Raw genomic sequence first — 14,698 nt, 5'->3', positions numbered from 1 at the left:
GGAGCTGGGCAAGGTGGTCACTAAGAAGTTCAGCAACCAGGAGACCAGGTGGGGGCCGCGCTGGCGGCCGGGCCGGGCCGGGGAGGGCGCTGGGCGCGCGGCTGTGGGGCCGGGCGGGGACCGTCGCCCGCCCGGGACCACTCCGCGGCCGCCCGCTCCCCCTTCCGGGGCGGGACGGCCACGACGCGGCCTCCGCGCCACCGCTGCGGCGCCCGGGAGACGCGGAGGAGGGCGGCCCCTGGCCCGGAAGGGCGACCTCGGGGCGGTCACAGCGTCGAGGAGAGGTGGGCGCAGGCCGGCGGGAACCGCCTCGGTGCCGGGCACGCGGCGAGGGACGCCCCTGGCTGTGCTCGTCCGGTTTCCCCGTCCCCTCCAGGCTGGTCCCAAACCCCGGGCGTGCGAGGGACGGCTCCGCCCACGTCCCCAGCCCCGGCAGCGCACTGCATTCACCTGGGGTCGTTTAAAAAGCTGCTTCCCCTCCCAGCCCCGGAGCTTCGGATCCCGCGGGCAGGGCGGGGTGGGGGGGGGGTGGAAATCTGCGTTTTCAAAGCTGGCAGGTGACTCTCCAGCAGCCTGGGCGCGGATCTCTGGGTTGAGCAGAGGGGGTGTTTGTGCGGAGGGTTTAAAGAGCGCCAGAGCACCAGAGCGCACGTGCTGGTTCCCGTGGGCTTCCTCTCATTTTTCTGCCTCAAGGCCCTGGCCCGGCGTAACTGCCACACGTGTCTCAGATCCGGGAGCCGTGGTCGTCTCCGTTCCGTGAGGTCAAGCCGGCGCCCCCTTCCCCCCGAATCGAGACAGGGCTCCGTTTGCCACTTGCCTGAGTCCGCAGAGCTCTTTGACCAGTTTCAAGTGGGTCTCCTTTTTAGCTCTCTCCCTTAAGTGTCCAGCACTGTACGCAGTTACTGATCATTTCTATATCTGGCACAAGTCCAAAGCAACCAACACTTTCAACAAGTGGTGCTAGAACAATCGGTGTGAGCTGCCAAAAGGGCAACAGAAACCATGTAGACCTCCCACCGTTTCAAAACTTAACTTGAAATGGATCGTAGACTTAAATGTAAAGCCTAGAACTAAACCTTTGTAGAAGAAAACCTCGATGACTTTTGGTTAGTCAAAAATGTCTTAGATACTGAGGAGTTAGAGTCATACATATGGGGACGATGGTGTTTTGTTGAGTCAGCTTTATAGGATCTGTGAAGCCCTTCTTCCAGGTGGGAAATCAGTAGCCCTGTTGCTAATGTCAGTGAAGAAACGTTTGTGAAGGAGTAACAGGTGCTATACCTGCCAGGAGTCCTTGAGCCAGACATTTCCGCTTCGCAGAGTTTAATACAGAAGTCTGGAAGCATGGTGGAGGGCTCTGGAAAAGGATAGTGTAGCTAGGTTTGAATGTTGTAATATCTTGCCAGTCCTATTCAAGTTTGAGTAGCTGTTAAGAGTGGGATAATAGTTTTTGTTCAGGAGGTGGCGTCGTGTAAGTAGAGGAGAAATTTCTGGGTGAAGTGGATTTTGAAAGCGAATATGTTGCCCTTCCATGTTCTCCCGGTGCAGCGCCATCCTTTACTGCTGGAGCATAGTTAATCTAGCTCAGAAGTCCTTTGCGAAGTCATTGTTGGATTTCTGCTCAAATGAAGTCTGGGAATTGCTTGTATAGTTACATTGTGTTTTTTTATTTTGTTTTTGTTTTTTTTAATTTTTTTTTAACAATTCGCTCTTCAAAGATTTTATTTATTTAGAGGGAGCGAGAGCGTGCTCGAGAGCTCACGTGAGCAGGGGGAGGGGCAGAGGGAGAAAGAATCTCAAGCCGAGTCTGAGCTGAGCTGAGCCCAGAGCCCAATGCAGGGCTCAATCCCAGGACCCTGAGATCATGACCTGAGCCGAAATTAAGGGTCGGACGCTTAACTGACTGAGCCACCTGGGCACCCCTGTTTTGTTTTTTAAGTAATCTCTACACCCAAGGAAGGGCTTGAACTCACGATCAAGACTCACATGCTCCCTGACTGAGCCAGCCAGGCACCCCAACATTATGTTTTTATTATTTAGAATATAACAGGTTAGCTTCCTGACTTTTCTTTCCCATGAACTGTCTAGGTCCAGAGGTTGATTTTTACAAACAGTCCTCTCTGTACTAGGTATTGTACTTATGATCTGATTTTTACTGTGTGGTCCTAGAGATGAGAAACGGGGTAAAAGGAAGAGAAAATTTATTTAGTTCATGTAAGAGGCCCATTCCTGAACCTCTCCCCTGAGCCAGAACCAGAAATCTGCTTTGATGTCTCCTGGTCATCACCTTCCATTCCCTTTTTTTTTTTTTTTTAAGGTTTTGATTTTTAAGTAATCTCTATACCCAACGTGGGGTTCAAACTAAGAACTCCAAGATCAAGAGTAGCATGCTTCTCCAACTGAGCTAGCCAGGCGCCCCTCCCCCCTCGTTCCCCATTTTTTTTTTTTTTTTTAAGATTTTATTTGAGAGAACGCAAGCACAAGCAGGGGAAGTGGGAGAGGAGAAGCAGACTCCCCACTGAGCAGGGAGCCCGATGCAGGGCTCGATCCCAGGACCCCAAAATCATGACCTGAGCCGAAAGTAGATGCTTAACCGACTGAGCCACCCAGGTGTCCCTCATTCCCCACTTTTAAAACACCACTTAATCAGACACAGGGCCTCCTGATTTTCCCTTCCATCTCTGAATCATTTTACTGATTTATTTGTTTGTTTGTTTTTAAGGATTTTATTTATTCATTTGAGAGACTGAGGGAGCATGAGTGAGCACGAGCGGGGGGGGGGGAGAGGGACAAGCAGACTCACCTCTGAGTGTGGAGCCTGACACAGGACTCCATCCCAGGACTCTGAGATCATGAGCTGAGCCACTCAGGCGCCCCTGTGAATCATTTTAGATATGCACAGAGATGTCTGCACCAGCTTCACTATAGACCACTGAAATCCTACAATGAAGGTGTCTGAAAGTCTGTTGTAACATTTTATTCTGGTCAGTTAAACTGCCCACAGAGTGGTTAGCTGTACTGAAAGACCCAAAGTTTTGGTTTTCTGTTGTGTAACAAATCACCCCAGAATTTAACAGCTTAAAACAGCAATTGTTTGACTCATAAACCTACAGTTTGGGCAGTGCCCTGGGTGATGGCATCAGGGACAGTTAACTGGGGCTGGAGGTCTGCTTCGAAGATGGCTTGCTCACATGGCTGGTAAGTCGGTGCTGGCTTTTGCCTGGCAGCATGGTCAGGAACCTCAGTAGCTCTCCACGGGGCTGCTTGAGCTTCCTTATAGCATGGAAGACAGGAAGTGGAAGTTGCCAGTCTGGTGAGGTCTGGGCCCTGAAGTTGGTGCATTGTCACTTCCGTTGTCAAGCAGAATCCTCCCAAATCCAAGGGAAGGGGAGCATAGACTCCACTTTTTTTTTTTTTTTTTAAATTTTATTTATTTATTTGACAGAGAGGGAACAATCAGGGGCAGAGGCAGAGGGATAAGCAGGCTTCCTGCTGAGCAGGGAGCCCGACGCGGGGTTTGATCCCAGAGTCCCGGGATCACGACCCGAGCTTAACTGAGCCACCCAGGCACCCCCTTTTTTTATTAATTTATTTTAGAGAGCTTGCTTCCCAGCAAGCAAGGGAAGGGCAGAGGCAGAAGGAGAGAGAGAAAATCTCAAGCAGACTCCTTACTGGGTGTGGAGCCCGACGCGGGGCTCAATCTCACGATCCTGAGATCATGATCTGAGCCGACACCAAGAGTCGGATGCTTAACCTGCTTAACCAGCTGAGTCACCTGGGTGCCCCTAGACTCCACTACTACTTTTTTTTTTTTTTTTGAGATTTTATGTATTTACTTGAAGAGAGAGAGTGTGAGAAGGGGGCAGGAGCGGAGGGAGAGGCAGGCTCCACGCTGAGCAGGGAGCCTGATGCGGGACTCGATCCCAGGACCCTGGGATTGTGACCTGAGCTGAAGGCAGACGCTTAACCAGCTGAGCCACCCAGGAGCCCCTAGACTCCAGTTTTTGATGGGAAAAGTTTTAAGGTGTCTGCAGCCATCTTTCAATTACCACACCCGTTCATTGTTGAGTCACATAAACTCATCTGCCTTATTTTGGGATCTGTGAAGATTCTCCATCTGAACAGCAAAAGGATGCTGCCTTCTGGCCACAATTTTTAAAAGACCCTACAAGAAAGATCAGTCGTGATCATTTTTATGAGTAGAAGCAGGAATAGCTTTGGGGAGAAAAGTTGCCATGGTGATAGGACTTTTCCATCCTCTGCTGGACTGCTAATCATAAGGGGACTGAAGTTCCTGAAGAAAAATAGGCCAAAGAAGCAGGTCTTGGGGGATAAACAGTCATAACCTCAGAGGCTGGCAAATTTTTTCTGTAACAGGCCAGATAGTGAACAGTGCCGGCTTGGCAGGCCCATGTCCCCCGTGGTACTGCTGCATCTCAGCTGGGTCGGTCAGAAGTCTGTCGCGGGTTGGTGCATTCCTTTCTGGAGGCCCTAGGGGAGAAGCCATTCCCTGGCTTTTCTCGGCTTGGAGAAGCTGCCTGCAGTCCTTGGACTCTTCTTCCAGCTTCAAAGCCAACAATATAGCACCTCCCCGACCCTGCTTCACACCTCATATCTCTTTCTCGGCCCTTTCCTGTCTTCCTCGCCCATTTTAAGGACCCTTGTGATTGCATCGGGCCAACTTGAATAATCCAGGGAAGTCTCCCCATTTTAAGGTCAGCTGATCAATAACCTTAATTCTGTCTGCCCACTTGTTTTCCCCTTTGTCATGTAACTAACATACTCAGAGGTTCTGGGGGCTTAGGACATAGACCTCTTTGTGGGGACCATTCTCAGCTTGTTGGTTGCAGATTGCTGTATAATACTGCGATTTCCAAATTGACTTTATTCCACAGTTGTTCACAAGGAAATTACGTTTAGCTCCTTAGAACTCAAAATAGGAGGGAGCATATAGAATTCTGTCAGTCTCATCGTGAGGGTGGCATCGTACTCCTTCCATTCATAGCAGAGAACATAGAAAAATATGACCCACTGTTACCAAAACTCATTTTCAGATCAGTTCGCCTTGAAAAACTTCATTTTTGTGTTCTAATTATTCTAGTTGAAGTTGGATAGAAGCTTCTGGTAATTCGGCATACTACTGCATGGTATCCAAAATGTCGACTCATTTTAAAGTTGTTTTAGAAATAATTCGCTCTGTTGATAAAACAGTATCATTGGGTATAATTGGCTTCTGATAGTAGAAGAGATAAGGGTAATTATTTATGTACCTATCTTGTAATTTTAAAATAAGATTCGTTATACTTCTTTTTAGGGTGAGCCCATTTATAGTCCGTCTTACTGTAATGTGATATATGCTTTCCTAACAATCCTCATGCTATGCAAAATCATACAATAAAAAGCACAGGGTTTATGGGAAAACTGGGGTTGGGGGCACAGCACTCAAACTTCTTCAGTAACTTATTTTAAAAAGATGGGAATATAATAGAAATGGTAAAACACTACACATATTATTACAGGTTTAAAAGATAGTGGGGCGCCTGGGTGCCTCAGTCCGTTAAGCATCTGCCTTTGGCTTAGGTCATGATCCCAGGGTCCTGGGACGAGCCTCACATCGGGCTCCGTGCTCAGCAGAGAGTCTGCTTCTCCCTCTCCCTCTGCCCCTCCCCCCTGCTCGTTCTCTCTCTCTGTCTCTCTCAAATAAATAAACCTTTAAAAAAGATAATAAACACTGTAGTAAGTATGGCACTTTCCACTGAAAAAGACCTACAGCTTCCTTGTGGGAAGTGGGTCTTGGAAGGGCTGTAGCTTTTGGGTTCTTGTGAGGCGATGGAGGGAGGGTGATCTGAAGTTGTGTGGAAAACGGTGATACCAGATGTGGATGGGTGTGGCTGTGGTGCTGGTGGGGAGAGTGTGTGTGCGCATGTGCAGAGTAGTTCTAAGTGGCTCCATTCAGCTGGGTGCAGTGCAGTTTTCTGCATTCTTATCTCAGGATGAAAGGTGGTATGGAAGCAAATGCAGAATTCATATTACGCTCCAGTTGTTCCTAATGTATCAGTTGGAACAATGTTGTAGCAGAGCTGAAGGTCTCCTTGGTTCTTGGCCCTACTCTGGGAAGGACCTGCCCCAGCACACAGCATTATTTCACTTTTCTTCCCCCAGAAGGCACATGCCAGGGATGGGCTGGCTTGCTCTCATGTTGAACAGTCAGCATTCTCTGCCCAAAACAGAAATTTTCCAACGTGCAATTTTCAAAGACTTTTGAAGCTCCTCTTTCTTTACTCTTTCTCCAGAAGCTACTGGAGGATGCCAACCAGCAAAACAAAGAAGTACAGCAAGAAAGAGGATACAGAAAGTGGGAAATTGAGTGCGGGGGAGGGGTGGTGGGATTCCCCGGGGGGCATCTGTGCAGAGGCAGAAGGAGAACCCGCGTTAACCAGTGGCGGGAGACGACACGGGCAGGCCAGTGAGCTGGCGATCACACTTGGTGTGAATTTGTATTCACTACTTAGAAAACTTAGCAGGTGAAAAGGTAGGATAGTATACTCCAGGGACAACAAATCACCAAAAGTTATGTGTAAGAGGGAAATCTAATCTTGGATTTAAGTTTGCTTTATGGCTCAGCTCTGAATAGCACTTACAGGGTTAAAAGTAGCCGTCCTGTTTGGTTAGAAGATTGATCTATGTTGGGATGGTGGGAGACCAGAAGGCTGCAGGGGATGCGGGCGATGGGGGGCGTGGTGTGGGGATAGTTACGTTCTCATCTTCACAGCAAGAAGTCAACACTTGATGCCTAAAATGAAAACTCAAGGTGAAGCAATAGAAACGTACCAATTGGAGACTTGAAGATAAATGCCTGAGAACCATAGCAAGAGTTGAAATTGGTTGCCTCTGAAATGTTTGTTACAAGGTTTACAGAATGACTAGAATTTTTTAAGCAGTGTGTATATGTAACTTCAATCAAAATAAAAGTCAGTATACTATTTAGCAGAAAGAAGTTAATATAGCAGGACTGAGACATTTCTGACGAGCATGTAAGATCCCCTCCTATATGAAAAAGTTCAGCTTGCGAGGTGGTCCTCAGCTGGCCTTTGGGAACCTTGTGTTTGAAAGGCTCGCTCTACCTAACTGCACAGTGTGGTTAAGGTGGAACCCCTGGAGGTCTGGGATTTTGGTCCGTGCCAGGCAGATGGAGCCTGTGTGACCAGCCCGCCAGTAAGAGCCTGGGCACCGATGAGCTTCCCTTGTGGACAGCACTTAGGACATATTGTCACGGCACGTGGCTGGGGAATGAAGCCCGACCCGTGCAACTCCACCGCAGGGTGACTCTTGGAAGCTTGCACCTGGTTGCCCACGGAGGTTGCTCCTCGCACCTTTTCCCTTTGCCCGTTTTGCTCGTGGTAAATCATAGCCACGAGCGCTGCTGTATGGCGAATCCTCACCCCCCCCCCCCCGGTGGGGCTCCAGGGGACCTCCAAGACGCAGACATATCTTACTGTTAGCGGATGGCCTTTTTCTTTTCGTAGCGTTGAGATCGGTGAAAGCGTGAGGGGCGAAGATGTCTACATCATCCAGAGTGGCTGTGGGGAAATCAACGACAACCTGATGGAGCTCCTCATCATGATCAATGCCTGCAAGATCGCGTCGTCATCCAGGGTGACCGCCGTGATCCCTTGTTTTCCGTACGCGCGACAGGATAAAAAGGACAAGGTATGAGACTTGTGTCCTGTTGGCAGAACCTGCTTTGGGGTAGCATCTACGGTTTTTTCCCCCCTCACATATTAGCTCAGGATATCTGGAAAATGTTTGCTTTCTATTTTAATGATCGAGGAAAGAAGCCTTCTCATCTTGGCTTTTCAAAGGTTTGTCTTTGAACCCGCCATCATGTTCATATTTATAGAAACAGACAAGGCATATGTTTGTAGGTATTAGGATAGCATATAGCCCTGGTGATGAAAATGTTGTGTATCTTTATGGTGATGGATAGAACGAAAGGCACCCGCACCCGCCCCTCCCCCCCCACACCCCCCAGTGAGTACGTCAAACTGGGGAAGTGGAATCCGATCACTGGACTGGATCAATGCCTGTATTTTGGTTTTGAGTCTGTACTCTAGTTTTGCAAATGTTACCACGAGGAGAAACTGGGTAAAGGGCACAGCCGGATCTCTGAATTGTTTCTTACAACTACATATGAATCTGCAGGTCTCTCAAGGTAAACAATTTCATTTAAAAAATACACCATTACCTCTTTTTAACCTTTCCAGAAGAACAAAGTTAATATTGTTGACTTTTTCTTTGAGCCACACTAGCACCATGTGAGGCTGTGTGCCTTTCTAGAAGAAATTAAAATAGTCCTTTCCTTCGAGAAAGCTCAGAGAAGTTGGAATTTGAGGGGAACTTGGGAGGGGATTGTATTCGTTCGCCAGGGCTGCTGTAACAAATGACCACAAACAGGGTGGCTGAAAACAACTGAAACGTGTTCTGTCACAATTTGGGGGCCAGGCATCAGAAAACAAGGGTTGCGCTCCTTATGAAGACTCTGGAGGGGAAGCCTTCTTTGCTTCTTCTGGTTTCTGGCGGCTCCTGGCATTCCTTGGCTTCTGTAGCATCACTCCCATCCCTGCCTCTTTCTTCACATGGCTGCCTTCCCTTTGTCTCTGTGTGTGCTTCCCTCTTTTTAAAAAGGACAGTCATTGGATTAGGACCCATCCTAATCCACAGTGATCTCATTTTGATCTTTACCCTAGTTCTATCTGTAAACACCTTCTTTTTAAATGAGGTCACATTCCAAAGGTCTGGGTGGATGAGTTTTGGGGGGATATCACTGAAACCACGATAGGCATCAGCTCTTAAGCTGTTACCTGCTTTAGGTCTTATGGATAGATAGATGTTCATCAGGTTCTCCATGAATCCTTCAGTTGACAAGACACATGTCTGTTCTGTGACATGACTAATCATGACAGAAGTTCCCCTGATAACACCTCTGTTTATCTCCCTAATTCATTTTCTGAGACAACACACATTTCCAAACAGCACACAAGATTCCCTCCTATATGAAAAAAAGTCCCTTTATAAATTTGAATTCCTGTACCAAGGCCCCCCCTAAATTTTAATGCCTCTTCAGGTGTGGTTCCAGACCCCATGCTGAACCCAGCTGTCAGTTACTCCATTCTGCAATTGAGTTATGGTTTACCCTGCATAGATTAGAAGGGGTCGGCAAACTTCTGTAAAGGGGTGTAGGGTCTCTGTGGCAGCAGCTGAACTCTGGTGTATCTCAAAGACTCGGACGATATGTAAATGATGGGTGTGGCTGTATGCCGATGAGACTTTTATGTATGGACAGTGAAATGTGAGTTTCATATCATTGTCACATGCCGTGAAATGTTCTTCCTTTAACTGATTTCTTCCTGCAGCTATTTAGTCATGTAAAAACCATTAATAGCTCACAAGCAGTACAGAAACAAGCGGCTGCCTGGATTTGGTCCGTAGGCCAGCTGGCCAGCCCTTGCGTTAGAGCACTGATTGGGTGATTGGGTGTGCGTGCGTGTGAGGGGGTGTGACTCTGCGATTGTGTGTATGTATCACTTGGTGATTTAGATACAGCTAAGGGCAGCCCAAACCTTAGGTCACATAGACTGCTGTGAAGCATATGACCTCCACCTTGTTATTTATGGAGCATTTTTTATTCTAACTTGATTGGAAACTTCTCTGTGCGTTTTTAGCTCCAAAATTTCCATTTATTTTTGTCCCATCAGCCCAGTCTGTTGTCCCGTTTGTGTGTGTCATAGGATTGTGGAACATCTTCATTTTTGTCTGTGTCCTAAAGAAGCCAGTGATGATTGTGCTCTTTTCTCTTCCGTGTAGCAAGAGGCTCAGCGAATTCTGTATTCTGTCATTTGCCATCAGGTTCTCCTTTCACTTGTAGTAACTTTTGCATTTGGTGCTCAGAAAGGCAGTGGATTGTATCTTCTTGAGTAACTGAATATCCTTTTACCGTTACATGGTCCCTGTCCCAGGCCCAGCGGCCTAGGGAGGGGAGCCCTAACTTCTCCTTAACTGATAACCAGTGGCAACTCCTACGGCTTTTGTTTGCAAGTATCCAATCTGCAGTTACCTTTGTTTCCAGGGTGGTGTTTTCAAACTCCGTTGCTCGTGTTTATTCCTAATGAAGTCTTTGTGGTGCAGGGAAACTAGCCCTGCTTGGTTGGCCCTGGCCCTGCGTGCGGACCTGCCTCCCACCAGCAGTGCCCCCTGCCGCTGTACAGAGGTCCTCTCCCACGGGTGTACCTGCTCTGTGGGGTGGTGGCTTCCCACCAGCTCTCTGTCCTGCTTCCTACTGTCGCACACTTGGGCGGGTATGCCGTTCGGGCCGTTTTGAGCACCTGTCTCTCTCTTTCCTTTCGCTCTTTCTGAATCACTTTGCTCTAAGTGTGTTTCTTGGAAACAAGCTGGTAGCTGTTTTTAGTGTTTAACCCCCATCAGACAGTTCCAGACTTAACTGCTGATGGATGAGATAAGACGTTCATTGTCAACAGCACAGAAGCAGGGAGGTGGACACGGGGTTGAGAGGCCGCACAGATAGCAGCAGAGGGAGGCCTGAGGGCAGAAATTGTGTGGCTTATTGTCAGAGAAAACTGATGAGCGGAGAAGGAATGCTGGAGGGCTGTGTTCCGTTTCTGTAGCTGCTTTTATAAATGACTAAACTGGGGCGGGGGGGGGGGCCCTTAGAACGACAGAAATGGCTCTCACCGTTCTGGAGGCCAGAGGTCAAAAATCGAGGTGTGGCAGAGCCAGGCGGGTCTGGAGGTTCTAGGGGAGGATCCTTCCCGCCTCCACAGCTTCTGGAGGCTGCCTCGTTCCTTCGCTTGAGGCCACATCCCTCCAACCTTTGGTTGTGTCTTCACTTGGCTTCTTACCTCTGTGAAATCTCCCTCTTGAAGTGAGTGTAACAAGGGATTAAGTAAGTGCTTAAGAGAAATGGCCTGAGCCTGTGAGCAAACTACGTTTATCAGTAACTGGGCTGAGGTGAGACCCAGAATGATGGGAAAACCTTTCTTCCCCCTTTGTGCCCTGCTTAGGTAGGCCAAGGGCCATGTAGTGTTTGAATGTGACAGGAAGTCATGGGCCACACTTGCTCTCTGGGCTCAGAAAGAAAAGCCTCCTCAGCCACAGGAGGAACCATGGGCGGCATCCCCCCCCCCCCGGGCCCCCCCCCCCCCCCCCCCCCCCGGGTTCCTCTTGCCCTCCTCTTTCCCACAGGACCATGCTGCCTATGATGTCTGAGACACAATGAAATTCACCGTAATCGACCTATTCAGAGTTAGCTGCAAAGAAGCCCAGAAAAACCTAGAGCCTTTTAACTGTATTCAAAACCTGCTTCCTTATTTATGTATTTGACACAGAGAGAGAGACAGCGAGAGAGGGAACACAAGCAGGGGGAGTGGGAGAGGGAGAAGCAGGCTTTCCCGCTGAGCAGGGAGCCCGATGCGGGGCTCGATCCCAGGACCCTGGGACCATGACCTGAGCCGAAGGCAGACGCTTAACCGACGAAGCCACCCAGGCGCCCCATTATTTTTAATCTTACTGCTTCTTCTTAAGCAAGCCCCGCACATCTGTAAAATTTTATTTTTGGCTTCGTTGGTATGTACAAGAAACCAGGGACTGGTTCTGAAGGTGAAGGAATGGTTTCATAAATCATGACACAGCAGCACATGTGGTCTGACCCAGAGAAAGGAAGATGATGTAGTATGAATCGTAAAACACATGGTGTAGCGTCGTCTGAGCTCTGGGGTTACAACTTTGGGAACAAGGGGACTCAGGTTTGAATTTCAGCATCATGATTCACTCAGCTTGTGCTTTGCAACAGTAGCTTAAACTCTGTGTGTGTTTAGTTTTCTCATCTATAAATTTAATGATAGCATTTGCTACTATTTCTAACGTGCTTCGCATGTAATAAATACATGGGTAGGCAGACTTTTTCCAAAAAGAGCCAGGTGTCAAATTTTTAGACTTGGTGGGCCCCCAGATCTTTTGGACTAGGTCAGCTCCACCATTTTGGCACAAAAGCAGCCATATATGATATGTAAGTGAAGGGATGTCTGTTTGTGTTCCAACAAAATTTTATTTATGGGCGCGGGAATAGGAATTTCTTTTTTTTTTCTTTTTCTTTTTTAAGATTTTATTATTAGAAAGAGCACAAGCGGTAGGGGGTGGTGGCATAGGCAGAGGGAGAAGCAGACTCCCCGCGGAGCAGGGGGCCCGATGTGGGGCTCGATCCCAGGACCCTGGGACCATGACCTGAGCCAAAGGCAGCCGCTTAACGACTGAGCCACCCAGGCGCCCCTGGAATAGCAATTTCCTATGCTTTTCAAATGTCACAAAACGTTCTTTGTTTGCTTTTCAGCCTGTGAAAAATGTAAAAACCATTCTTAGCTCACAGGTTGTACAAAAACAGAGCACAGGCTGGCTTTGTCCCCTGCGACGGCAGAGACCCCTTCCCTGGTTCACACAGTCTGACGTGGGCAAAACTGGAAAGCATTACTTCCGAGGGGGTAGAGGACTTGTAGCTTTTTTCACAGTCATTTTCAAGGTTATGTTCTCTTTTCAGTTATCAAATTGTTTCTTTTTATTTTTTAACCGGAAACATTGAGAACATTTGTCCTGACATTGGTTTCTCCAATATTATAAATTTGTGAAGCCCATCAAATTTACACTTTTAGCAGGGTGACATCTGGTACATTGCATAAGGTCTGGAATATCCCAAGAGTCTTTATCATGATTGGCCTGGCTCGCCAAATGTTTGATCTTTCTCCGTGTTTCATCAGGGGAGTTGAACGTTTTACTTTTGGTTACTGTACCTTGATGCTACCTTTGTGGAAATGCCATAATTATTCTCTTAGTGGCTGTAAAGTCAGTTAACTTGCAAATCATCTTTCCTGCAAGATTCAGTTGGGTCTTGAGCCAAATTCCTAGTACAGAATGCAAATTTGTAAACAAGGTCTGGAGAAGGAAATCAGGAAGTACGAGTTTTAGACATTACCTGTGGTTTGGATCTCAGAAGCAGGAAATGCTGGATGCCACGGAGGAATGTTTTTGCCAGTTACAAAATTATAGGAAGAGCCCCACTTTGACAAGCGTTGAGAATCAGATTGTATTACAAAGAAGTCCCAGTGATCAATTTGTTCTTTTCATCATCCCTGAAATCATGTTAGGCTAAATAATTCTCACAAGTCACTGAGGCAAATAACTAAGTCTTGAAAACTCGATGTGATTGAGATTCTCTTGTTAAGTATTTACCGAAGAGCTATGGTATGTAGGGTACAGAGCTGTGAGCTGCAGAGGATGTGAAAATCTCCAAAACCAATTCTTTGCCCTTGAGGGATGCCTAGTCCAGTTGTGAGCTATGATATCCGTACATATCACATCTTCCAATGTCAGTCTTTCAGCGGATGGCAAAAGGTGGTCCCCATTGGTAGTGGCCTAGTACTCAGCCAATGCAGTGTCCCTTTAGAATGGACAGACCGTTTCTCTCTGGAGTTGTCAGAGCATCACCGCGTTTGGAGATTTGAACCAGACCTGGAGGGTCAACAGCAGTGGCCCAGCAGAGGCATGGTAGCGAGGCGAACATGTGGGTGTAGATGGCAAGGCTTAAATTGTTCTCTAGAAGAGGGAGAGAGTGGGCCCAGTGCAGATTGCAGGGAGGACCCTTGGAGCCAGGCTGGTCAGGGTCTTTTTTGTTTGTTTTGTTTTGTTTGTTTGTTTAAGATTTAGTTAGTTATTTGAGAGAGAGAGCGAGAGAGAGCAGGCGAGCGAGCACGAGTGGGGTGAAGGATAGAGGGAGAAGCAGACTCCCCGCTGAGCAGGGATCCTAATGCAGGGCTCCATCCCAGGACCCCCGGGATCATGACCTGAGCCGAAGGCAGATGCTTACCCAACTGAGTCCTCCAGGTGCCCCGAGGTCGGGGTCTTTTTATCCCAAAGGCAGTGTGGAACAGAACAGGGAGTTAAACAATGAAAACATGAATTATGGTATGTAGTTAGTTGAGAAAGTTGAAAAATGTAAAAGAATAGAATATTTTCCCATAATTTCACTTTCTGGAAACATCTACCATTAACATTTTAGGGTGTTTCTTCTCATTCCTTGTGTGTTGGAAAAAATGTGTGTGTGTGTGTGTGTTACATATGTATTGCTAACCTTAAAAGTAAAACTGCCAGTTATTTTACCAGCAAAAGGTAGGTTTATTCGAGAATTTAAAAAAACCATCGGCAAGTCTGGAGGACAAAGGAGAGGGACACTTCTGAAGGAGCAACGGGGGAAGTTGGGAGGGCTGTTATGAGACAAAAGGCTATGGGAGACGGTTTCTTCCTCCTGCTGGAGTAGCAAAGTAGTATAGTATCCACATGCAAGGTCAAGCCCCCCCTCTTCCCGTTGGGTCTGCGATTGACTAGGAGTGGGAGGGCATGAGAGCTCCCCCTCCCAAAACCTTCTGACTCCATTTTAGTGAGGGTTCCATTACTAATGTTCTTATTTCCCCCTTTTGATCAAGGTCTTTCCTTGGAAGCGTCTCTGATCGGCAATCAGGTTCTCTATATTTAGTGGGTTTTGTCTCTTGAGTGCCAGCAAGGACCTTTCCTGGCTGTCGGGTCTCCGGTCGGAGGGAAAGTGTGCAGCAGTTGGAAAGCACTTAAGCCACACTGA

At 47.8% G+C, this 14,698-nt stretch overlaps 1 protein-coding gene across 1 annotated transcript in view; it reads left to right on the top strand.

Moving 5' to 3' along the window:
* The first annotated feature begins 6 nt into the window (after positions 1–6).
* Positions 7–14,698, top strand: part of PRPS2 (phosphoribosyl pyrophosphate synthetase 2) — a 37,574-nt gene continuing 22,882 nt past the window's right edge. Inside the window, exons 1-2 of the mRNA XM_044911967.1 lie at positions 7–48; positions 7,527–7,710. Coding sequence (XP_044767902.1) covers positions 7,606–7,710 — 105 coding nt within the window. The 5' untranslated portion in view covers positions 7–48; positions 7,527–7,605. The remainder of the gene's footprint in view (positions 49–7,526; positions 7,711–14,698) is intronic.

This window comes from Neomonachus schauinslandi, chromosome X, assembly GCF_002201575.2.
Source record: "Neomonachus schauinslandi chromosome X, ASM220157v2, whole genome shotgun sequence".
NCBI lineage: Eukaryota > Metazoa > Chordata > Mammalia > Carnivora > Phocidae > Neomonachus > Neomonachus schauinslandi.
Note: the sequence above shows the minus strand (reverse complement) of the source record. Positions and strands in the feature narration are given on the sequence as shown.